The sequence below is a fragment of the Sander lucioperca genome, chromosome 4 (assembly GCF_008315115.2).
Source record: "Sander lucioperca isolate FBNREF2018 chromosome 4, SLUC_FBN_1.2, whole genome shotgun sequence".
Classification (NCBI taxonomy): domain Eukaryota; kingdom Metazoa; phylum Chordata; class Actinopteri; order Perciformes; family Percidae; genus Sander; species Sander lucioperca.
In genome coordinates this window covers 5,519,305-5,544,517 of record NC_050176.1, presented here as the reverse complement: position 1 = coordinate 5,544,517, position 25,213 = coordinate 5,519,305, and the positions used below count along the sequence as shown (strand labels likewise).

At 41.6% G+C, this 25,213-nt stretch overlaps 1 protein-coding gene across 3 annotated transcripts in view; it reads left to right on the top strand.

Moving 5' to 3' along the window:
- Nucleotides 1-25,213, top strand: part of LOC116039681 (ras and Rab interactor 2) — a 55,098-nt gene that overhangs the window by 6,000 nt on the left and 23,885 nt on the right. For 2 of the 3 annotated variants that reach the window (XM_031284647.2, XM_036000740.1), the window contains exons 2-5: nucleotides 8,670-8,823; nucleotides 19,981-20,075; nucleotides 20,723-20,921; nucleotides 23,376-23,490. In XM_031284647.2, coding sequence (XP_031140507.2) covers nucleotides 8,755-8,823; nucleotides 19,981-20,075; nucleotides 20,723-20,921; nucleotides 23,376-23,490 — 478 coding nt within the window. In that variant the 5' untranslated portion in view covers nucleotides 8,670-8,754. The remainder of the gene's footprint in view (nucleotides 1-8,669; nucleotides 8,824-19,980; nucleotides 20,076-20,722; nucleotides 20,922-23,375; nucleotides 23,491-25,213) is intronic. The other variant, XM_036000739.1, reaches the window with a different exon arrangement.

The following is a 25,213-nucleotide window of genomic DNA, read 5'->3' as shown; positions in this document are numbered from 1 at the left end:
ATCCACACGACTTTCACTACACGTTCAAACAAGGCCACGCCCCTTTAGGAGACAGGAAGTGTTTGTTTTTGTCTATTTAGGATCCTCATTAGCTCCTGCATTGCAGTTGCTATTCTTCCTGAGGTCCTTACAACTCACTTGAAAATGTGGCAATACAATGATAAATATACATAACAACATCATAAACAATAAAAAATAAAAATTGTAAGACAAAAACTCATTTCACGACACAACTCATATAAAATAACAAAATACACACACATAAGACAAGGACAGACACAGACAGCTCCACCAGTGCAGTCATGGGCATTCCTTACATTTAGGTTGAACACATTTTTAAGTTCCGTTTTCGTTCCTACCCTCACCTATGGTCATGAAAGCTGGGTCATGACCGAAAGAACGAGATCCAGGGTACAAGCGGCCAAAATGGGTTTCCTCAGGAGGGTGGCTGGTGTCTCCCTTAGAGATAGGGTGAGAAGCACAGTCATTGTGAGGAGCTCGGAGTAGAGCCGCTGCTCCTTCGCGTCGAAAGGAGCCAGTTGAGGTGGTTCGGGCATCTGGTAAGGATGCCCCCTGGACGCCTCCCTAGGGAGGTGTTCCAGGCACGTCCAGCTGGGAGGAGGCTTCGGGGAAGACCCAGGACTAGGTGGAGGGATTATATCTCCAACCTGGCCTGGGAACGCCTCGGGATCCCCCAGTTTGAGCTGGTTAATGTGGCTCGGGAAAGGGAAGTTTGGGGTCCCCTGCTGGAGCTGCTCCCCCTGCGACCTGATACTGGATAAGCGGACAAAGATGGATGGATGGATGGACATTTTTAAGACAGGTATAGCCACATACTATCATCACATAACATCCCTTATGTACCGTTTCATACCATTGGCGCTGTCTTTAGTCTAGAGGATATTTGATGTAACCATGGAGTCTGTGAGTTTGCTTCAGGCTACCCCTTGAGCCCTGTTTTTTTGCCAATTTGTTTACAGTTTGGCATTTGCGCCATGCTGCATTATCTGCTATCAGTTCCTGTTTGCTCTGTAACCACGGAAACAAACAACAATCACTGGATTACTTTTGATAATGAAGAATGCATCAAAACATGATTATATGGAAAGATCTGAAGCTAAAAAAGGCATTTGTTTTTTTCTGTGGTTTCTGGATTTATCGATCTGTGATTTCTGTGAATCATTAGCTGTGCCTCTGAGCAGGAGGTACGTATAGAGAGTGCCAAGCGATTTTTCTTTCTGTGCGCTATGCAATTGCCTATGTTGCCTTTACCATAAACAGCCACTGCAGAGATATGTCATTTCCAGCTACCTGTATAGGAGTTGCAACTTGGGAAATAGGTTATAAACCATCTTTAATGTGCAGCATCCAGGATATTTTTTCAAGATCTACCTCTATTTGTCATTTTTACTGCTTTGTCATGCTGAATTTATTTATTTCCAAGAAAGTTATGGGCACATTTCTGGTAAACAAAAGATTTAAAGTGGTGCTTTTGCATGATTCTTTGTGGAGAAACTCAGTTTTACAGACGGTAAATGTACTGCATTTATATTGCGCTTTTCTAGACCTAACGGCCACTTAAAGCTTTAGTGCGTAACTTTTTGATATTAATAAACGTCCGTTACATTCAAGCCATTGCCAAATGAGTTGATACAAAGCTAATTAAGACTATCAGCTCCACACAACTCTCTCTGGATTTCTCAGTATGGCTATGTTCAGAAGATTGTGTCGTCCGGTGACTTTCCCGCGTAGAAACTCAAGTGAAGATAATGACCTCTTCTGAAGAGTCCATCATGTTTATTTAATCATCCGTGTCCTCCTTGGCTACTAGCAACTGTATGGAAGAGGGGTGGGGGCGCATGCACGATCACGTAGGCTTGTATCATGTGAACGTGCCGACAGTTTTGTTGTCATTACTTAGAATTCCTCATGGGGGTGGCAGAAACCACACACTGTAGCTTTAAAGCGCACAGATCTGACGATTAAATCGACTAATCTATTAGTCGAAAAATAAAATCAAAAGAGTGTTAGTTGACTAAGAATTTCTTTAGTGGAGCACAGCCCTACATTTAGTTGATTTTGTGCTTTAGTGGTGCATATTCACAGGGAGGGTCTGGGGCCGCAGGGCATGTTGCCTGGTTGGTTATCCAGTCTCAGTTACAGCCAGGCTTGGGCCAAAGTCATTTAAATCCACTTACCGTTGTGTGTTTACCCTTTGCTTGTCTTTCATATCTCCTCTATGACTCAACAATAACAAGCGCTGGTATAATCTTGGTAATCAGACTATTTTCTGTCCTTTTTGGAAGCTCCCACCCTATCAGCCTTTTAAATCTCAAAAATAAAAGTTATGTGGAGACATTTCCCACCTCCTCCCTGGGCTGGATCCACAGTCCTGGTACTAATTTAAAGGGGAGTAGCCCAGAGACAACAGCCCAGGCTTTTCTCGGTTGACCTTTATGGTGGAAAGTTGGGGCTGGGCGGTGCTGGTGCCTGTTTCTCACCATGATTTATTCCAGTGGCACTGCTATTATATACGAAATTTGATTTGTTTGACGGTGATTTTAAGCGTTTGCATGTTGCTACTGCAAGACTCCTAAAGCTGTGATTAGAGGTTAGGCTGGTGGTCAGGAGGGTGTTCGACTGACAGACAGTTCATAAACATTTCATGGAAAAAATGGAAGTAATCCTAACCTTCTGTCCTTGAGTGAAAAAAAGCCATGAGTGTGTAGATTCCTTCTCTAACCAGCACAACATGGGGCAGTCGGTTCAGCTGAACTTACAGAGAACCGCTGACCTAAATTCTGCTGCACGCACATAAGCATGCACACACACACACACACACACACACACACACACACACACACATATACATATGTGTGGAGCTGTTTTTAAGGAATAGCCTTGCTGCTTTAAGTAAGTAAAGTAAATAGCCAAAGTCAGTGTATTCAAATCAAATACACGCCTTTCATCCCTCCTTCTGTCCTGTGGACACGCACATACACACACACACACACACACACACACACACACACACACACACACACACACATACACACACACACACACACACACACACACACACACACACACACACACACACACACACACACACACACACACCATCATCTGGTTTGCCTCAGGGCAATAACATGACCCACGTGTGGGAGTTCTTTTCTGCAGCTGCCTGCAGCTCACTCTTCTGAATGGAGCTCTGAAGCCCTTTTTTATATTATTTTAGGCCTTTATTTTTATAGGACATCTGAATTCATTAAAAGGGGAGAGAGAGGGGGAATGACATGCACCGCGGCCGCTGTGTCGAGGAGTGAACCTCTATGGGCGCACACTCTACCAGGTGAGCTACCTAGGCGCCCTAAGAAGACATTTTAAAACTGATTAAAGCCAGCCTTATTTTCTTAGGTACGTTGTTCCTGAGCTGTGGTGCTGTCACTGCAAAGTTTTCGTCTGCTGTAGTTTTAAACCTGGACTCTGGAACAGACAAACTACAGACAGGCTCATGAGGTCTGAAACAAAGCCAGGAGCTAGGCCATGAAGAACCTTAAAGTTGATAATACCTACAGTACAGAGTAGGGGTGGAACGGTACACTGAAGTCACGGTTCGGTTCAGACATCACGGTTCGGTACAATGGAGGGAAAAGCATAACAAAAATGCAGAAGGCAGTTTTTTTCATTGTGCATGTCTCAGGCTGTACCATCTAGTGTCATCCAGTCTCTCCCCTGAGCTAGCTGCAACAGCCTGAAGCGTATAAAGTAAGATGTAAACAGTAAACAATAAGTAGGCTAGCCCACATCATCTCCAGACTCCATCTGGAACTTGTAAACAAAATAAGACAATCAGCTAGTAGTGTGATAAGAGAGACAAGCACTGCTCTCATATGTGAATGCACAGAGCAGGGGTGTTAAAAGAGCAGCTTCGGTTACACAGAGCAGTTGGCTAATTGTGGCACTAGCTTCACACGCTAACAGCGGAGCTAGCAGCAAACAGCGAAGTTAACGGCGGAGCTAACAGCGGAGCAAACAGCGAAGCAAATGGGCCTGGAAGCCATTTGTGGTCAAGGCAAGAAGGGATACAGCTACGTCCGTGTTTGGTTGTATATGGAAGGGACTAGTTTGCTTCGTGTGGACTCACTCATTGACATATAGTCTATATAAGGACTCACTGGACCGACTCGACATGTAGGCGGAGCTTGGGAGCTTCAGAGCTAAGGTGGGGCTACAGATTAGGTGTCCCTAAGAAACGTGTATGTAACAGTAGTTCCACATTACATTAATTCATTTGCACGCGAGTTTTATTTATTTTATTACCGTGTATTCTCCGTGTAAATTCATGTACCGAACCGAGACGCCCGTACCATTTCGGTTCAGTACGAATACATGTACCGTTCCACCCCTAGTACAGAGGCCATGGTGTGATGTGGTACCTTAAAGCCTGGCAGTTCAGCATTTTCTGTTGAATATATATATATAATATTAAATATTTCTTAGGTAATTTATGCATTAGTGTCACAGCTTTCCATGAAAATAGACCATCGGTCTATGTAGCATGTGCAGCAAACATTACACCACACAAATCTGCGTGTGATACCACTGACGTAAAGTATAATATGCTGCCAACTGAGGACTGATCGCTGATTGGTTGAAAGTCTTATCATAGTGTGCCATCAACAGTCAAATAATGTTGTACGGACCAAAGTACAGAGTGTGGATTGGTAGCTGGAGGGTTGCCAGTTCACCTCCTGGGCACCGCCAAGGTGCTCTTGAGCAAGATACCGTACCCCATTTGTGCATGAATAGGTCCTGAGCATGTGTGTGTATATTTCAGGCCTGTGTGTAGTGATATCTAACAAACAGTGTAAATTGTAATTCCCCCACTGGGGATCAATAAAAAGTATAAATGAAATTAAAAGAGCCTTTGCTTTTCTATTATAATGTTTGCTAATAGATTACATTAGTGCTGGAAACTAGTAACATTGTCCTTGTGTGTGCAGTCCGCCTTTAAATAAACATTAAAGGAATTGTTCACCATTTAAGGAGAAGTACTTATTGGCTTTCTTGCTGAGTGTGTGATGGGATGGACGTCAATCTTCTCGTCTAACTCTCGGCAATTGAGCCAACAAGGACATTTCCTAAAATGTTGAACTACTGCTTTAATTAGTGCCACTTTCTAAATACTGTAGACACCAATTATAAAGGGTTTGTAAAGCCTAATTACTTGTGAATTAGTGGTTAGTAAAACCTTTACTAAGGCTGGATCAGTTGTAAGCCACTAATAAGAAAAATAAATTAGAAAATTGATCATTAATCAAAGCTAAATATAATGTTTTAATGATACTGAAGAAGTGCCAATAACAACTCCCATGTCTGTGTTCACTGCCGTCAAACACTGAAGCTATTCATTAGCACTGCTAAAGGACAGCACCGCCTCACAGCTAGCGTGACACCCACTGGGACAAAACTAGGATCCCACCATTAGAGTGGGCTTTAAAAACAATGCCACAATGCTTAATGAAGTCCTGCTGTCGCTCTCTTTTATTATTATTATTATGCAAAACACAATGAAGTCTGTGTATGTATGTGGGGGCGGGGGTCTCCTACTGTGTCTCTTTTTGAACCGGATAATTCATTAACGCGTTTGCATGTCTTGACATTTAACTGTGTCTGTAAAATCTTTTATACTGTATGCTAGTTCATACCATTTTAATGTCTTCATAAATGTTTGTCTGTGTTTTTGAACAGTCTCTGTGCTGCAGAGCCAGGGGGCTTTGTTGTGGCTGTAAGCAGTCCAAAAAAGTGCTGCCGCGAGGGACTAAAGACTGAGAGATTAATAACACACTGTGAAGCGCTGAAGATCCAGTTTCAGTATTTATTCCTCCAATAAAATAAAACTAGTACTGTAGTTACCAAATGTAAAGTTACTTTGTGAATCAAATAAGTGGGTTAGTGGGTTAGTGTGGTCAACAGAAAGTTTTCATCCCTCTCTGTCAAAACCCAAAACCCAGGTGAACAGGTGAAGCAAACCAATATATACTGTTATCACTTCCCCTCAAACCACCTACAATATCAGTGCATAATATAATAATAATAATAATAATAATAATAATAATAATATAAATGAGACCATAAACAAAAATACAGGAGAAACATGTGACTCCTACAGGCTTGTCTGTGGTTCTGTGAGGGAGGGGTGCATGCTCAGATTTGCCTTTGTTTACTTGCAGCTGAGGCTCTCACACACACACACACACACACACACACACACACACACACACACACACACACACACACACACAGTAGGGCTGCACAATTAATCGCAATTGTATCGAAATCGCAATATGGACTAGTGCAATATCCAAATCGCAGGGGGGCGCAATATTTGTTAGTGGCAAAATATGTGTCAAACTATTCTGAATGAAGTATTGTGGTGCTGCAGAGACGTCCCGGCCTACAAATCCTATCGTACAGACTAAAGAAAACAATCTTTGCTTGGTACAGCTCCTCACAAAAATCACACTATAATCATTTTAATTTCTTTCAATGTTAATCATTTTCAATGAAAGTGACAATAATGATACAAAAACGATCATTCCCTCCAATATCGTGAATCATATCACAATCGCAATATCAGTCAAAAATAATCGCAATTAGATATTTTCCTCATATCGTGCGCGCACGCACGCACGCATGCACACATATGACTGAATGACACTGACCAAGGAAAAAATTGTTACACTTGTGATTCGATTTTAGTGTTTCGTGGTGGGTTTTGGGACATTCCCATGTTTCAGATTCTCTATAACATAACATAACATAGCACATTATCCGCAGCATCAATGCCAACGTCGTGTGGATGGATGAAAAGCTGTTTGTATAATTCATTTATATTTTCTTTTGCTAACATTAGATATTTACACAGCCAAAAGCCCTATTTAGCATTACGAAAAAATTTGTTTTGTTAGGGCGTTTGCGAACGTTAGTTGACGTTAGCTTATCTGTGTTGCCAGATCTCGCGAGAGTTTGTTCCAAAGACAGAAACAGGTCTCGAACAAAGTTAATTTCCTCCTGATTTGTCCGTCTGAAAAAGTAGTATCTGAATGTTACAGGAGATATGTTCTATGGTTTTGCCAAAGAGAGCTGCAAATTGGAGCTGCCCTGCTGAGAGGTCATCTTGTTTCCTACAACACCCAGCTCTGATTCATCTGAGGCTCAATGGTTCATGCATGTGGAATCTTACTGTCAGAGTTTTCATTGACACGACCACTAGTATCAGATCTTTTACAGAATCAACAGCAGGAGGACACTGAATCATCACTAATGGATTTCCTGAAAATGTTTAGCCTGGGTAAACTCTGACGAACTTCCGGCAAATTTGAGATTTGCTCTGCAAGTCAGTCTGGCGAAGAGCCGATTCAAGCCCATTTCCAATGTCCCCAAAATCGAGGCACCAATCACAACCGCTGAGGCGGGCTTTACACCAGTCACAACCGTTGAGGCGGGCTTTACGCGACGACGATAGCGCAGCGACGGCGAGCAGCTTTTTGTTTACATTCAACATGACGGCTACCGAAGCGCAGCGTCACCCGGATCGTTGGTCTGATTGGTTGGACTATCCAATGCGCCCAGAGGCATTTGAGCGGCGCCCGTTGGTGACGCCCCTTTGGAAATTAACTGTCAATGAACCTTTCCCAGACCCACTCTCAGTTACAACTGAGAAGGGTCTGGTGTCAACCAGGCTAGAAAATGTCCTCAGTGGGAGCGTTTTTGTAAAGTTCATCTTTTAATTTTGTTCCTCATTCTCTCTGGCCCTCTGTCTTTGTTTCTGCCACTTTCATGTGTTTGTGGAAATGAAACCATCATGCCACACTATCAGTTGTACTATGAGACAGTCAGGAAACAATGCAGTCTCTGTGTAGGTTACCACATATGGAGCAGAGGGTGATATCTTACTTACTGTGTGAGATTAAAAAGTGCATGTGGGGACTGATGGATGAATGGCCCATCTCCCCGGTTTGCAAGGACTGTGAACCCTTTGCCAGGAGCGGAAGGGTTGTCCTAATAGTTGTTGCCTGGCTGGAGAGAAAGGGGGGAGACAGTGATGCCAAAAAAGGAGGAGGAGGAGGCTGGAGGGACAAACAGACACAGACACAGATAGAGAAATAGACAGACAGATAAACCGAAACCCTAAAACCTTCTTTTATGGTGGGAAAGAAGGGCAGCTGTGCTGAAAAACTGAGGACAAGATGGAAAATGAATTATGTACTGTATGTATGAGTACATGGTAACAAAATATAGGAAAAAGTGAGCATGAAATGTGAGAAAAGGGAGGAAACAGGAGAGACAGGTAATGAGAGGACAGAGGTTCAGGCCAAAAATAAGCTGAGGATTGGAAGGAGATAAAAAAAAGGATTGAGGCAATTATCTGAGATGAAGGGGAAGGGGGAGGGGGCAAAGACAGAGGAGGCAGGAAAACGAAAGGAGAAGAAGAGGTGATTGTGTAGAAAGAAAGAAGAGACGGAGGGAGAGGAGAAGAGTCACAATGAAAGCATTCTAGCAGACCAGCACCTCCATATTACTGGCTGTGGCCAAGGCAGGAATTTCCTCTGGTTGCACCACAGCTGAAGTGTCTGGACTGAAACGTATTTTTTGACCCACAGAGCCCTGGCCCCTGCAGACGCTGTCCCAGACGTTGACACACACCCAGACATAAGAGTTACCCAGTCCTGTGGACAGGAAGACAACATGGCCTCCGGCTCACCACCCGGGAATCCTCCCAGAGGCCTCACAGACAGGAGCGGTAGCTTCTTTAAGGTAAGGACTGATGGATAGATGACTTAGCATGACTTTTCTAAAGACCACTTAGAAATATATAAACCACATCGCTTCCTGTGTACCAAATGTGTTTTTGTTGGGAAAGACTGACTCAGCAATTGGTGTTTAGAACAGGAAACAAAACTCACAAACTGTGGGTTGAATCACTAGCGTTATACTGGTCTCACATCGCCAAACCTATCTCCACAGCGCTGTGGAAGAAGGTTGGCAACAGGAGCATACACTCCTGGATAGGAGAAGAAACGGTCAGGGCTTGTTTGCCTTTTTTTTAAACCAGTCACAATCATCTTGGGCGGCGCTAAGCTCTGGACACAGTGGGCGGTACTACAATATTAAATGAAGTTAACTGTTCACACAATACAGTAATGTGAGCTATTTCAATTAGCTGGATACATGGTTAAACATCATTTGCTCTTGCCAGTGTATCGCCGTGTGTATTTTGTCCATAGGAAATCCATCCTCCCAATCAATCCCAAAACGTCCCAGTTAGAGAGTAAAGGCCGTAAACATACTCTTTATAAATCTTTACAATCATTCCCAGAAAGAACCAAGCAGGCCTTAGTTCTTTCTTGCACGATCCAAATTTTCTTCAAAACTTGCCATTTTCAGCGTGTAACGTTGCTCAGACGTAGAGGTCGACCGATATGGGTTTTCTCTGGCCGATGCCGATCTTTAGAAATCAGGGTCAGCCAATGGCCGATAAATGCTGCCGATTTATTTTGGCCGATATTTGGCCGATATGTGCTTGTTTTTAAACCTCTATTTTGAAATTTCTCAACAAAAACATTTATTGAACACTTCACCAATCTACACTTGTATACTTCAATTAAAAATGTATAATGTAAAAACATACTGTAGGCTATATTGTATAAATAATGTATGAAAAATATATTAAATAAACGAAACAGGTAAGAAGAAAATAAACTTTGTCAAATAAACTTTTCAATGAAAAAAGAAAGTTTAGTGCAGTTAGCAGCATTTATTAAACTTCTGAGAATACATCTGCAAGCTTCACAGAAAGTGACATATTATTAATCTCAACACTGTTGAATCACATAAGACTAGGGCTACCTAAAGTCAGTTCTTCTTCACCTTGTTTGTTAGATCATCCTTCATTTGTTGAAGTGTTGTATCTGTGTTTTGGGGATCCTACTGTTACATGTCCTGTTGACCTCATTAGGATCTTATCTGAGCAGATTTCTGTCATTCAAACAACTCTTAGTTGTAATTTAAAACTCGTCCAGCCAATTTAATAAAATTAAGGGTTTTATTCGTGCTCGAGTCCATAGATGCAGTTAATGGATACAGGCACGGAGAACTGAAGGCTCTGTTAGCAACGATTAGCTCCGTTAGCGGTTAGCTCCGTTAGCGGTTAGCTCCAGTTAGCTCCGTTATAGGAGTGGATGAGACTGCCACTGACAGGGGTAACAACCAGACTCTGATAAATGGCATTCGGGGAGCTTCCACAGCGGTGTGGCCGTGGTGTTTTGTACGGTTTTATTAGTACAGTTAATCCCAAGGCAAGAACACCAGCAACATGCTACTGCTAACGGTAGCGTCTGAACCTGAAGTGACTGTGCGAGACACACGGCGCAAGAATTCATGAGGGAAGGGGCTGGAGGCAGCTGGTCTGGGTGCACTGTAAAAAATGTCGCCTATTCATGTTTTTAACACTAGGCTGCCTGCAGATGCGCCTGCCTATTAATCGGCTTGATATACTGGGATATTGGCCGATTATGTAAAAAAATGCCAAAAATCGGCCGATTAATCGGAGGTTCCGGTTAATGTTCTTCGATGTGACCGGAGTTTAACGTAAACACAAAGAAAAGCGGAAGGTGATAATATGAATATTGACAAATGATAGACGGACCTAACACCTTCATTTTTTCCACATTCCAGTAGTTGCCTCTGCCCTTTTAACTCTGGGAGTATAGTTTTTATCAGTTGTTTAATTAAACAAAAATGTTCCTGTTTATACTGTACAGTATGCTTAAATTACCAAAATGAAAATCTGAGGTCTGTGTCTTTTTCTTACACAGTATAAAGAGAATTGATAGATAAATGCTCTCTGGACTATTTTATCCTGTTGGGAGTTTGTCCTTGCTTCAAATTCTCACATTATTAGTTCTGACTGAACACTTGTCTTTTATATTTTCAGGAAATGTTATATAGTATTGATTGATAAAAAAAACATAAAAGTAGAGTTGCGTTGCAACAGTTTCCCTTCTCTTTCTGCCATATATTGAAGGAGTGCTGGATGCGTGGAATGCCAGCTGCACTTGTTGGCAGCCTGACAAACACTCAGAGGAGTAATAAAACTCTCTCTCTCTCTCTCTCTCTCTCTCTCTCTCTCTCTCTCTCTCTCTCTCTCTCGCTCTCTCTCGCTCTCTCTGGCTCAGTATCTCTCAGCCCCTTTTCATCTCTGTCTCTTCCCTGTTTCTCTTTAGTCTCTTTGGTTTGATGATCACTCACTAAACACATACTTACACATTGTCATCCCGCATGCTCAACATCCTCCGCTCACACGCCGAAATAATTAAAGCTATAGTGCTTAGTTTCTGTCTCCCCCATGAGGAATTTTACGTAATGACAACAGAACCTGTCGGCGTGTCCACATGATACAAGCCTTCCGTGATCGCGCACTGCTCCCACCCCTCCTCCATACAGTTGCTAGTAGCCTAAAAGAACATGTAGGATTAAGAGAACATGATGGACTCGTCAGAAGAGGTAATTAGCTTCACTCAAGTTTCGCCGGACGACACAATCTTCTGAACATAGCCATACTGAGAAATACAGAGAGAGTTGTGTGGAGCTGATGGTAAAAAAGGTCTATTTCTAGGGAAGTAATGAGCTAAATCTTTCTCTCTGGTGTGCTGTTTGAATCATGTCCTGGCAGGAACAAATAATGCATACACACCATAGTCTGAATACTTTACAGTGTGTGAGCCCTGTTCACTGTTGCCCTGAAGGGGAAGCTTACTGATAATAAAGTAGGGATAGACCGATTATCGGCCCTGGTCGATTATCAGACTGTTTTTTTTGGCAGTTTGCAGATTATCTTTATCTGCGTTTTGTTTGCCTGATAACCAATAAAGTTAATGAATTAAAAAGTGTTCTACTTTGGCTCTGCTACAGCTCTGTCTTTCCCTCTGCTTCGGTTTTCACTCACCACTGAGTCTGACATAATGTCCCGCCCACAACACTATCTGACTATTTTTTCCTGTGTGTTATGTTGAAAGTTTCTAATTTGTTTAAAGCATTTAAACAAAGTTTTGTGTTGGAGTTTTTAAAATTCCAAAATCTTAATTTTGACTTAAAGATTTTCATTTTGACAGTAAATGCATATCAGTTCCAACCACGGTTGATTAACTACTTATAATCTGTATCGGCCTTGAAAAACCAGTATTGGTCGATCCCTATAATAAGGTAGACTGTTCACCTGGACCGACACTATTACATTGACCTCCCAGCTGCTCAAGATTCTATCTTTTATCGTTTCCAGGTTCTTTCATTCGTGCCATTTAGAGGCTCCAGAAAAAGCAGAAACCATTCCAGCTCCTGCAGGGTTCAATAACAACGCTTTTAGTCGAATAACACATCATGTTATTTCATCACTGCAATCGATGCTCATGAAAAGTACTTACACATTTTTTTCTGCTGCATGTTTTGCCTCACATTGCCGAAAAAAGGGTCTTATTGTTTTGAAAAATAATATCTGATGTTGAGCTGCACATGATTTGCAAGTTGCCATCACTATTACGCCATGAATAATTGGATTTACTGCATGTAAAGGTGACCTATTATATAGCATTTTCAGGTTCATATCTGTATTTTGTGTTTGTATTAGAACATGTTTACATGCTTTAATGTTCAAAAAACACTCGTACTGCCCATGGCTGCTGCACCTGTATTCACCCCATAGACTGTAAATATTCACCCTCTGTATGAGACGCTCCCGCCCCCTCCCGAAAAAGCCATGTCTGCTCTGATTGGTCAGATTCCATATCAGCGTTCCTGTTGTTGCTGCCTGTCTCCGTACAGTTGGTGGCTTCAACGGAGTTTACAGCAGCACTTTCTAATGTGAAAACTCCAATAAAGGCTTATAAACCAAATATGACCCGACCGGACACGTTTCAGCAGCAGTGTGACCCGAAATTGGGGAGAAATGAACAACATTGGCAGCCAAGGTTACAGGTTTCCCTGCTGTTAGCACGCAGCTACTATAAGTTTGCAGTGTACAGTAATAGAATATAAATATATAGAATATAGCAGCACTTTATACCAAAAATCGCAGATAAAGGCTTTTAAACCAAATACTACTACTACAACTGTGACCCGAGATTGGGGAGAAATTAACAACACTGGGAGCCAAGATTACATCTTTCTTTGCCGTTGGCATGTAACTACATGCGACAATGATAACAAAAAAAAAACAAAAAAAAAACAGTCCTGCCTGGCTGGAGCAGATGAGCAATCATAGAAGACCGGCTCGGTGTTACCTGGCACTGAGCCAAGAGTAGAAAAAACTGTTGTAACCGGAGCGTTCAGAACAGTTGGAATTCAGAACGTTTTAGCTCACAGAGATTTCTCTGAAATACATTTTAGGGCTGTCCCAAACGATTATTTTTTAAACGATTAATCTAGCGATTATTTTTTTCGATTAGTCGACTAATCTAACGTTTAATTTTTCGATTAATATAATGATACATTTTTCGATTAATCTAACGATTAATTTTTCAATTAGCGATTATTTTCCCATTGCTCAATCATTAACAACTTACACAAAACAAATTTCAACAAGGTTCAAGTCTCTATTTATTAAAATGATTTAACACATTCAAGTAATATGAATTTGCAGTGCAACCTGAAGCCAGATGTAGGCTATCAATCCAACCACAAAATAAAGTCACTTTCAGGAGGAATACAAAACTAATAATAATGAATAAGCTCTTGTTTAACATCCAAGCTCTTATCCCTTTAATCTTACAGTAAAAAGTAAATAAATCCAACATAAGGCAAGTTGCAGAGTGTCTAATATAAGTCTGTAATCGATTGGGTCACTCATGATGATGGTAAACCAAAAAAATAACACTGCAGACTGACAGCATTTGATGATGCTTATTGTTGAGTCATAGCGGGGCATTAAAACAAATCAACGGACTAACGTACCGTTGGGCTACTAGTGGGAACACATTCCGTGTCACTATGTTGATTATCGCACACGTCTAGTGCACGTTGCGCCCGGCCCGGCCCGGCCCAACACATTAACTGGAATTATGAGCCCGAGCCCGAGCCCGATTTAAACCCGACAATTTTTTAATACGTGGACCGTTATAAAGGACTCGTGAGATATCTGAAACAATCTGGCCTGGTTGCGCAATTATCGAAGACAGCTATGGGGGAGACATGATTTAGCACAGTTTACCTCACACTCAAGTCAGTGCAGGACATATACCCAGAGCTATGGGAGAAGCTGGAGAGGCATAGCTTTCTCCCCACCCAATTAGGCTAATAAAGTAATGATTAAAAAAACACAAATACTACAAACACTATCCTCGGGCCCGGCCCGAGGATAGTGGCGGGACATATGGGCCCGACCCGGCCCGTGGGTCAAGTTCGGGCTCGGGCAGAGAATCTAAACTCTACTTGGGAGGGAAAGGGACAAAAAGGTGAGCAGAACTTACGTGTGTGTTGCTGCTGTTATCCTGACTCAAGGATGCATTTTACAAAGTCTACAGACTACCACGTTGTTGTTGGCATTAAGAGTAAAATACTCCCACACTTTAGAAGACCGTGTGCGAGCCTTTTTCGCAACGTGTTGTTGAACTTGCGAGGAATCCATACTTGCGCAGTTGCGCTGTTGCTGGAGGCAGCCGGTTATTTATAGATTTCTACGTGTGACGTGTGGACGCAAATTATTTGTGTCAACGCATTTACGTAATCAATTACATCGACGAATCGTCCCAGCCCTAATACATTTTCCTCATTATTTGAAACTCTGGCCACATTCAGCATGCAAATCCGACATTATAACATTATAGATATGACAGAAAATACAGAAAAGCATAATAGTTCACCTTTAACTGCACACTGGTACATATAGATTACAGTACGTATGCAAAGCAGCTACAGCCTCGTTCATTGCCAGCCTCAGCAATGGACAAGAGATCTCATTTCAGAGTAAAATTCTTGCTCTTCTGTAAAATCTTGGCAAGCAAGAGACCTAAAACCTTTGACGCACGCTATGCCTCGGTAGACGTGCACAGCTTTCACCTGGCTGCATCTTCTTAGTTCATTCAGGTTGTTTGACAAATTCGGTGTTTTGCTCAGATTAACAAATGAAACCCACTTTCAAAGCCAAAAAACACAGACTTGGACCAATATCAACAGTGAACTAAAAACAACCATTGAAAGTTGTCTCACTATTAATTTCCAGGTTTGTCGTTTTTTCCATCCTCAATAACCCTGTGAAAGGGTTCAGTATGTGTCTGTGTGTAAAAACCAAACACATAGTTTCCCATTGACTCCATCCATGGCTTTAACAGCAGTCCATGCAGAGAATCACTTACCGCTTAAAGGAGCTGAATAAATAAACCCTCTGGTGTGTGTCTATTAGGCCTGCACAATTAATCACGATTTTATTGCAATATGGACTAGTCTAGTGCAATATCCAAATTGTGGAGGGGGGGGGGGCGCAAAATATGTGTCAAACCATTCTGAATGAAATATCATGGTGCTGCAGAGACGTCCCGGCCTACAAATCCTATCCTACAGACTAAAGAAAACATCTTGGTACAGATCCTCGCAAAAATCACTTTTTTTTAAATTGTTAACATTTTTCATTGCAAATGAGAATACTGATACAATAGTTATCATTCCCTCCAATATCCTGCATCATATCGCAATCACAATATCAGTCAAAAATATTCGCAAGTAGATATTTTCCTCATATCGTGCAGCTCCGTGTTATGCAGAGTGAGTGAAATCAATTGAGAGTGGAAACAAACCAGATGGGTGAAGAGAGAGAGCGTCATAAAAGTCAGTAAAGCCCAGTGTTTTGTTGTTGAATGCTTCCCTGGATGTCAGTAATTTTTCCCTCTAAAAGTGATAAATAGTGTGAAAATAAGGCCTGCATAGGTGCCGCCATTAAACCTCTGCAAGGCACTGTGGCCAGAGCCCGTCACTCAGCCATTCTGACCTTCATTTTATAGCTCAGGAATTTCCCATGTCTTCTTCTCTGGCTCCATTCCCCCATTTTCATTCATATAATCCATGGCCCATCTCTTAACAGAAGGTAATAACCAGTGGTGGAAGAAGTATTCAGACCCTTTACTTACGTAAAAGTACTAATAACACACTGTAAAAATACTACACAGTAAAAATCATGCATTTAAAATTAGGGGTGTGCAAAAAAATCGACTCACATTCGTATAGTGATTCAAGCTCTACCGATTCAAAATTGATATAGAATTCCAAAAAATCTTTTCATATTTTAAAAAAAAATGTTTTAATTGTATGTCTACTGCAATCACATTGAAAAAGTAACTACATTTACATACTGTGAATCGTTTTTTGAATCGAGAATCGTTTTTGAATCGAAAATCGATTTTTGAATCGAATCTCGAGCCTAAAAATCAATATCGAATCGTGACATTTTCTGAATCATGTACCCCTATTGAAAATGTTACTTAAGTAAAAGTATGTAAGTATCATCAGGAAAATGCATATGAAGTATTCAAAGTAAAAGTATTCAATGCAGAAAAATCCTCACATTTTAGAAACTGTAAACAAACCAAACAGTTGTGTCAATCAACTAAGTGTTTAATCTGCTAGTCATATCAGATAGACATGTAGGCCTATATATTTTTGAGTAGTGTATAATAAAACCATATTTTATAGGGCTGGACGATTAATCGAAAATTGATCGACATCGAAATTCTGAAGCTGTTATCGACGTATCTTTCCCATGACAATAATTTCGATAATTGATTTCTGTTGATAGGCCTACTTTCTCCTGAAAAACTTCTACCGCGTCTGAAATTAACACTCGCCAGTCGCCAAATGCGGGGGAGGGCCGACATGCACACACACACAGACACTGGCGCACACACCAGACACCAGCCACTACCTTCTGTTTACTGAAAGCTAGCGTTTAACTCAGGCTAATTAATTAGCTAGTAAGTGGCCATTTTTGGCAGCCAGCCTTCTAAAAGAAAGCACAATGAAATGAAATGTTAACCGATCATTAACCGTTGACCGACAAGCAAGAAACGTCGAGTCTCAGTTTACCCGTCCGGGAGGCTCTGACACACAAAAGCTAATCGCTCTCAACAGCTTGTAGGATCTGTGTAGTTAAAACTGATCACTTTGGCTGTTTGTAGCATCTAGGTTTAGACAAGGCAAGGCAGGGCAGCTTTATAGCACATTTCGGCAACAGGGCAATTCAAAGTGCTTTACATAAAACATTAAAGAGCAGTTAAAAATAAATAAAAACATAAAATGCAACAATAAAAGTTACAGTGCAGTATAAGAAATGAACAACTATTTATTTTTATTTTTTAAGATTATTTTGACATGAAAGGGGGAGAGAGATGGGTGATGACACGCAGCAAAGGGCAGTAGGTTGGATTCGAACCCTACGTCGCTGCAGAACTCAGCCAACATGGGGCGAACGCTCTTACTGGGTGAGCTAGAGGTCGCCCCCATGAACAACTATTTAAAGAAAGGCAGCATCAGAAAGAAAGGTCTTCAGCCTTGATTTAAAAGAACTGACAGTTGCAGCGGACCTGCAGTTTTCTGGGAGTTTGTTCCAGATATGTGGAGCATAAAAACTGACCACTCCCTTCCCCCTGTTTAGTTCTGACTCTGGGGACAAAAAGCAGACCTGTCCCAGGCGACCTGAGAGGTCTGGATGGTTGATAGTGTAGCAGCAGGTCAGAAATGTATTTTGGCCCTAAACCATTCAGTGCTTTATAAACCAACAGAAGTATTTTGAAATCAATTGTTTGAGGGACAGGAAGCGAGTGTAAAGTCATCAGAACTGGAGTGATCTTATCCACTTTCTTGGTCTCAGTTAGGACTGGAGCAGCAGCGTTCTGAATCAGCTGCAGCTGTCTGATTGATTTTTTTAGGGAGACCTGTAAAGACACTGTTAACGGTTCTTCGCTGCTTTTGACAGGAAGAATAACACTTACTCTGTCTCTCTGGTGCAGGTCAGTTGTTTGGACTCTTAATAGCTATCCCTGTCTTCACCACGGTTCAAATGGAGCATCCACAGTCTGTGTTTGAACGGTGCAGTTTTCAGTGCTCCAGGAACACTGGAGCTAACTTGTCGACTTGTGTCATACAGTCGAGTTTTAATCTGACACAAAGCTATGGGGAGTCTGAGGCTTTAACAGAGCTGGCTCCACTTAGTCCTGCAAGCGGGGGAATTAAAAGAGGCCTGTGGTGACTGTGGTCTGGCCTGGAGCCCAGCTGGTGGAGGAAAGTTTGGAAAAGGATGCCTCCTACTGGTTAAAATGTATAATGGTAGCATTGCTTCAGGTGCAGAAACTTTTTTTTGGTTTACCGCCAAACAACTCTGATCATAAGAAATCAACATACTTTCCCTTGATTGCCTCAGATTGTAGCCAGATGCAACAATATAAAACTTAAAAAAGGCCCAAGGACACCATCTTGATTGCAAGATTGTTTGACCCTGATCATCAGAGTAGAGCCTTCGCAACATCTGCACAGGCACACATGTTTGAGGAGGCTCTATATCCACAATGGGGAATGAGGGAATGTGGAAAATGGTGGAAAAAAACCCAAAACAACATGAAAGCAACTAGTTGCTAAAAGTTGTCATGCAACTGAGCAGTTTTTCACTTATATTTTTAAGGAGTCCTTTTTTTGGGGGAATTGCATATAACTGTGCTGATTTAGGAATCAGTTCTGCCAGAATGTATTCTTATATCTTTCATTACTCTACATCAGAGGTTTCCAACTGTGAGTAGAAGAGTTGAAGAGGGTAGGGGCAGAACAGTCAGAGAGGCAATGATGCTGCATGAGGTGAAAGGGACAGGTGCATGCAGGAAGTTAGTTATTGTAGTTTTGCCCACTGATTTGGCTCGCTTATCAACACGGTCAGCAGTTTCCAGCAGCAGCAAAGACGGCGTGTCGCACAGAGCTCATTGAGGCAATTAAGTTACTTTAACAAGATTGCTGCAGTTTGTATCAAAAACACAGTCCTTCTTCTTTCATAACTCAGTCAAATTTGTACACACAGACATCACACACATATTTTCAGATTCTGTGTGACTTGCACTTCCCGAGGATACCATGATCTCCATTGCGTACATTAGGGATAATCATCCATAAATTCCCTATAGAAATTTTAGAAAAAAGACACCTTAACTAACTTCAGAAGTTGCCTGAGAAGTATTCTACCATATTTAAGTAATCCAGTGACAGTTGTCTGTACATACATGGGTACACTGCAAACAGGTACTTCTAATAGCTAATTCGGCATACTTTTACTAGTGTTGATTTGCCAAAAAGTAAACAAATAGAGGCTAAAGAAACTGGGCTCAAGTTGTAGTCCACAGCTAACTAACTGACTCCATGGGCACAGTTATACTTCCTGTTCACGTTCTCCTTATTTTTCTCACAAAATCAGAACCAAATGTTGAGCCATTGGCCATTTTTTGGTATGCTTTGTGAGGTTGGTATCAGGGATTGTGAAACACATTCCATATCTGGGTCATCATTATTTCAATCCCAAAATAGCTGTGGTCTAAAACTAAATATAGCACAAAGTTGTGTCTTGTTAGAAATTGCATTCTCAGCTGGGACACATTGGGCAAAGAGTTATGTGAGCGTCTCTGCAGTACGACAGAAATTTTCGTCTCACTCTGAATGTTGAGTCATTTTTTGACAATGCTTTCCCTCCGTGTTTCCTGCCTATAGGAAATCATGTTCACGCACAGGAAAACCGTTATCCTGCCCTTATCCTGTGCAGTCCCTTTGTCTCCCAGTTTCTTGCTTTCTAACTTATGTTTAAGCAATGCCGTCGGTTTCGTTTACTGCTGTCCCCCCTCCTCTTCTCCTTTTTATATTCCCTCATCAGTCAAAGCCTCTCATTCTGTCTTCTTCCAGCTGATTGACACATTTGCGTTGGAGATCGGGGAGCTGAAGAGAGAGATGGTCCAGACCTCTCCAACAGTTGACAAAGAGCCCATGGATCTACAAGGGTGAGACTGTTTTCCACACGTTCTCAAAACGTTCCTCAACCTGACTAGTCTAGTCTGTTATTTCCTATCATTTCTTTAAAAGCTATTTTGATGAGCCACGTTGTGTTTCCATCAGCTTGTTCTGCATTGTATTAAGGTTGGGCATCGTTTTGATTTTAACAATTCTGATTCTAATTCCGATTCTTTCTTTTGATTCCGGTTCTTATCGATTCCGATTCCTTGAGGGGTGGAGTTGAAACTGTTCACATGCTTATTTCACAGATAAAAGGAACATTTTATTTGGATTCTATGATGATTTACAGTTTTACCTGGCTTCTTCAATGTTAAATAAAGCCACACTTTAGAGCGCCGCTTACTGTGCTCCATGGCTGCAACACAGGAAGCGCTTGGAAGTACGGCGGTCGCAGCGGAAACCAAAACGTGCGCAAAGTTTTCCAAACGATTCCAATAAAGAAACGATTCCATTGGAATCATAATTTTTGAAATGTTTCCAAGGTGGAACCGGTTCTCGATGCCCAATCCCAGTTGTATTAGATTCTGTTAAATCTGTTTCCTTTCAACAGTATTTATACATTGGCTCCACACTGATTCTCACCAGCAGATGGCAAAAGTGTTTCACTCTCTGTCTCTCTGCACTTCTCTGCCAGGCTGGAGAGCGAAGTGAGTGGTGTTTACCTGCAGTCCCCCCACTGTGGCGGGGTGGGGGGGGAAAGGGATTCTGGATACGACTCCTTGCGAAGGAGGATGAGCGTGTTGGACAGGCTGACTCAAACTCACCCGGTGTGGCTGCTGCTGGCAGTCACTGAAGAGGAGGCCTGTCGCATACTGCTCAAACAGCCTCCCGGGGTGAGGGTCGGGAAGACTTGTGTGTAGGGCTGAACGATTTGGGGGGGGGCGGCGGATGTAATTGTGATTTTTCTGCCAGAAATTGTGATTACGATTCGATTTGTGATATTTATAGCTATAGTTTAAAGTGCCCATATTATGAAAAAATCACTTTTTCTGGGATTTGGGGTGTTATGTTGTGTCTCTGGTGCTTCCACACTCATACAAACTTTGAAAAAAATCCACCCATGCTGTTTAGAGTGAGATACAGTTTCTGAATGTGTCCTGCCTTCAGTCTCTGGGTGAGCTGTTCAAAATCGGCACGGCTTGTGACGTCACAAGCCGAAACGAGCAGGCTAACCGCAACCATTAGCTCGTAGCGTTAGCATGCTAACGCTATGGCTAACGCTAGCATGCTACCTCGTTCTCAATAGCAAAGCACTGCTACAACACACACAAGTTCACCATAATCTACAAAAGAACTACTTACATGTGCGCCCTCATTTAGAAGTCTCCCAGCTAATCCTGCCTTGTAACTGACCAAAGTTGTAGAAACAGCCTTTCTTTTACCGTCTATGGAGCTAGCTAGCTGACATGATCTACATCTGAGCTACTGGGCATGTGCAGTGCAATCAAAGATAGTACAGAAGAAGAAGAAGAAAAGAGGTCTCACTCTGTAGCTAAAACAGAGACCAGGTGAAAAGAGGATCTGCAGCAGTGAGATAGAGCACTGCAGTACAACACAAATATGGTGTTTTTTGAAAATTAAACCATGTAAACCTATTCTGGTACAACCTTAAAATACAATTATGAACCTGAAAATGAGCATAATATGGCTGCTTTAATATTCACTGTTTAACAGATACAACATGTAAAGGAGCATTATAAGACACCATCAAAACTGCTCTATATTCGTATGCAAGGATGAGAACATAGATATGAGTTTCCAGCAATACGTGTTTTTCTTTTAATAAGCGTGGAACATTGAACAGTCAAGCACAGAACATTTATCACCAAAGCTAAAGTTCCAATAAAAAACATATCAGTACTTTCTTGTAAACGGAAATTTCTGATATGCCTCAGTTCAACAGCAGCATCTACATATTGCACCTTCTACCATCATATTAAAGTGCTCATATTATGTTCATTTTCAGGTTCATAATTGTATTTAGAGGTTATATCAGAATAGGTTTACATGGTTTAATTTTCAAAAAACACCATATTTTTGTTGTACTACACATTGCTGCAGCTCCTCTTTTCACCCTGTGTGTTGAGCTCTCTGTTTTAGCTACAGAGTGAGGCATCTCACTTCTGTTCCATCTTTGTTGGGAGTCGCACACGCACAGTAGCTAGGTAAGGACTACTAGCTTGTCAGTTGCAGAGTATGAGGGCGTGCCACGCTAGCAGCTAGGCGAGCATTATAACGTGTGTTACAAAGTGACGCACGTTTGTCTCTGAAGTAAAGACTGGACTACAACAGAGCTGTTTGGAGCAGTTTGTGAACAGTGTTTTCTGTTGGAGATGGTAAGTCCCTTTGGGGTGGACTTTGGGCTTTTACACTTTGTAAACCTATACATGCACATAAAGATATATAACACAATAAAGGAAAGGGGAAAAGCCAAAAAGCATAATATGAGCACTTTAAATAGAGTAATAAAAAATAAAATCCATTGAAAACAGGACATTTTTGTAAACAATCTGTGATATGTAACATTATTCCAGCCTTTTTCCTGTGAAAAAACATTAAATATAATAACAAAATGACGAATAATAAATGTTAAACCAAATGTTGCACCAAACTTTCAACTAAATATTGCACATTTGATTATTCGCGGTCTTCACGATTAGCTAATCGCATTCTTTCAAATCTCGATTTCGATTAATCGTTCAGCCCTACTTGTGTGTGAATGTGTCTTATTTAAATATTATCTATTGCAGTGGCTCTCAACCTGGGGGTCGGGACCCCCAAGGGGGTCGCAAGATAATTTCTGGGGGTCGCCAGATGGTTGAAGGGAGGAAAAAAAAAAGAAATATTTTAGACTGGGGAATTGTTTTTACATTAATGTGTGAAGTTTGGTACATTTCATGTGTTATATTCAGAGCTTCATTTGTAAATCAGGAGGTCGTGGAACACAGAAAGGAGTCAGGGGGAGAGAAAAAGTCACAAAGGCATCATCAGCCTGGCGCACATTGGACAAGGCTAGGTACTAGCTGCTAAAAGTACACTGTCATAAAAGCAAAACATTCTTTGATTACCTGTATTAATCAGAGCATTTACAATATTCACTCAAAATCAGCAAGGGGAGGTGCGTAGAAACAGCTGTTTATACCGGTTTGCAGCTTTTTCTCTCTTCGCCGAGGGGGGTGGGAGGTTGCGAACACAAACCGCATTATTCTGGGGGGTCATAACTCGAAAAGGTTGAGAACCACTGATCTAATGTATGATATTTCATGACTTCCGATTCCATGGTGCAGGTGTTCCTGGTCAGGAAGTCAGGCGCTCTGCAGAGAAAGGTTCTGTGTGTGCGTCTGAAGGATGATCAGTCAGGAACTCCCATCAGCCACTTCCCTGTCAGAGAGAGCCAGTACAGTAAGTAACGTGTTTGTTTTTTACTGACAGCACTTGGAGTGACAGTTGGGTGGGGTCATTTAGACCAGGATATGATCATTTAGGAGACTGTCCTCCCCCAAGAAAACACTCCCATAAGTTGTTTTGTTCAAGCAGCAATTACGACCTATATTTACGTTTATAGTGGCAGTAGTAGTTATGACGGGAGCAAAGCAAGAAGTAAGGTGACGAAGTATAAGAGGGCCAAATTTCCACATAGGTAGGTTTGGATGGTAGATGGTTTAAACAAACACAAACAAAGGAGAGTGGGGTTCCAGTCCCGTTTGAAAATAAAAGTAAATGGGGATCTCTAGCTCACCTAGTAGAGTGTGCGCCCCGTGTAGGCTGATAGCGCGTTCCATTTATACTCTGAAGTCTGATTTCCCAAGGTCAACGTCGGAAACACGCCCCCTGACCTCAGACAACCACCGAGTACCCCAAGCTCAAAATCCAAAATGGATGCTCCGTGCATCAACAGTAGTGAAAGCTGTAGTAACATACACTTATAAACACTTCTGTCTTATTTGTGTCTCACTAAATCAGTCGGACACACAGTCCTGTACAACTTCTGTGGATATGTTGAGATGACGTTTGTATCTCTATCTATTATATTTACTTTTTTGTCATAAGATAAATGCTGGAATAATTTTCCATATCACAGATTGTTCAAAGAAATGTCCTATTTTCTGTGGATTTTTCTTTCCTTTTTTTTTTTTTTTAACTTTATTTAATTTGATCGTAGAAGGTGCAATATGTAGCTACAAAAATAATCGCAAATCGAATCGTTATCTCAATATGTGGCGGAATTTTTTTTTAATTATTTCCCAAATCGTTCAGCCCTATCCTGCACTGTGCTGTGCTTCTGTATTGGGAATCGTCGTGGAGCTGTGACAGTGCCAAAGTGTGATGACACACCAGCTGTGGATTTTCCCTGCTGAAATGACAGCACACATGGGAGGGAGGAAGAGAGGCAGGGAGGGAGGGAAGTGCCTTTGGCCTGCTTTGGCCTTTAGATGTGAGTCAGCTGCTCTCCACTTGGCCTCTCATACTCAGTGCTGTGTTAAGTAGCTTTGTACATGAACAGTTTGATACAATTCAAATCACATCACTTAAGTCACATTGCTCATAAACAAGCACAATATGGTCTTTGTGGTGGCTTTATGTAGAAATTAAAAGCTGAAAGAAAGTGCTGCAAATTTATATCAGACAACCTAGAAGTCTCAGATTAGCCAGATCCAAAGTAAGGCAAAGGTATTGGTACTGATAGTAAAGAGCAGGTGTAGAAATACCTTGATGTAACGGGGTTTAAAACCTGGTACTAATGTCTGTACCAAAATCTCACTGCAATAAATCCAATAGTAGTGTAGAATAATCTAACTCAAATGTCAAGGAGAGTGATGGTAGGCAGACTCAGCAGACATCTTGAATTCCCAGAGGTGACTATTTATTTACAGTGCTCTCCATTACATGAAATCAGGACGAATGCTAAAACATAATTCAAGGAACATAACTCAGAAACTTAACTTGTGACAAATTAAACAAACGGCACATGTTTTTTGACAGTGCTACCTTCTTCTCTCCTGGCATCAGGAGCAAATTACTTATACATGATGTTCAATTCACACCTAGGCTGCTTCAGCCAGTACCATTACATTGAAGGTTGAACTACACAGTAACCTGAATACAAGGAATTCCACTGACATTC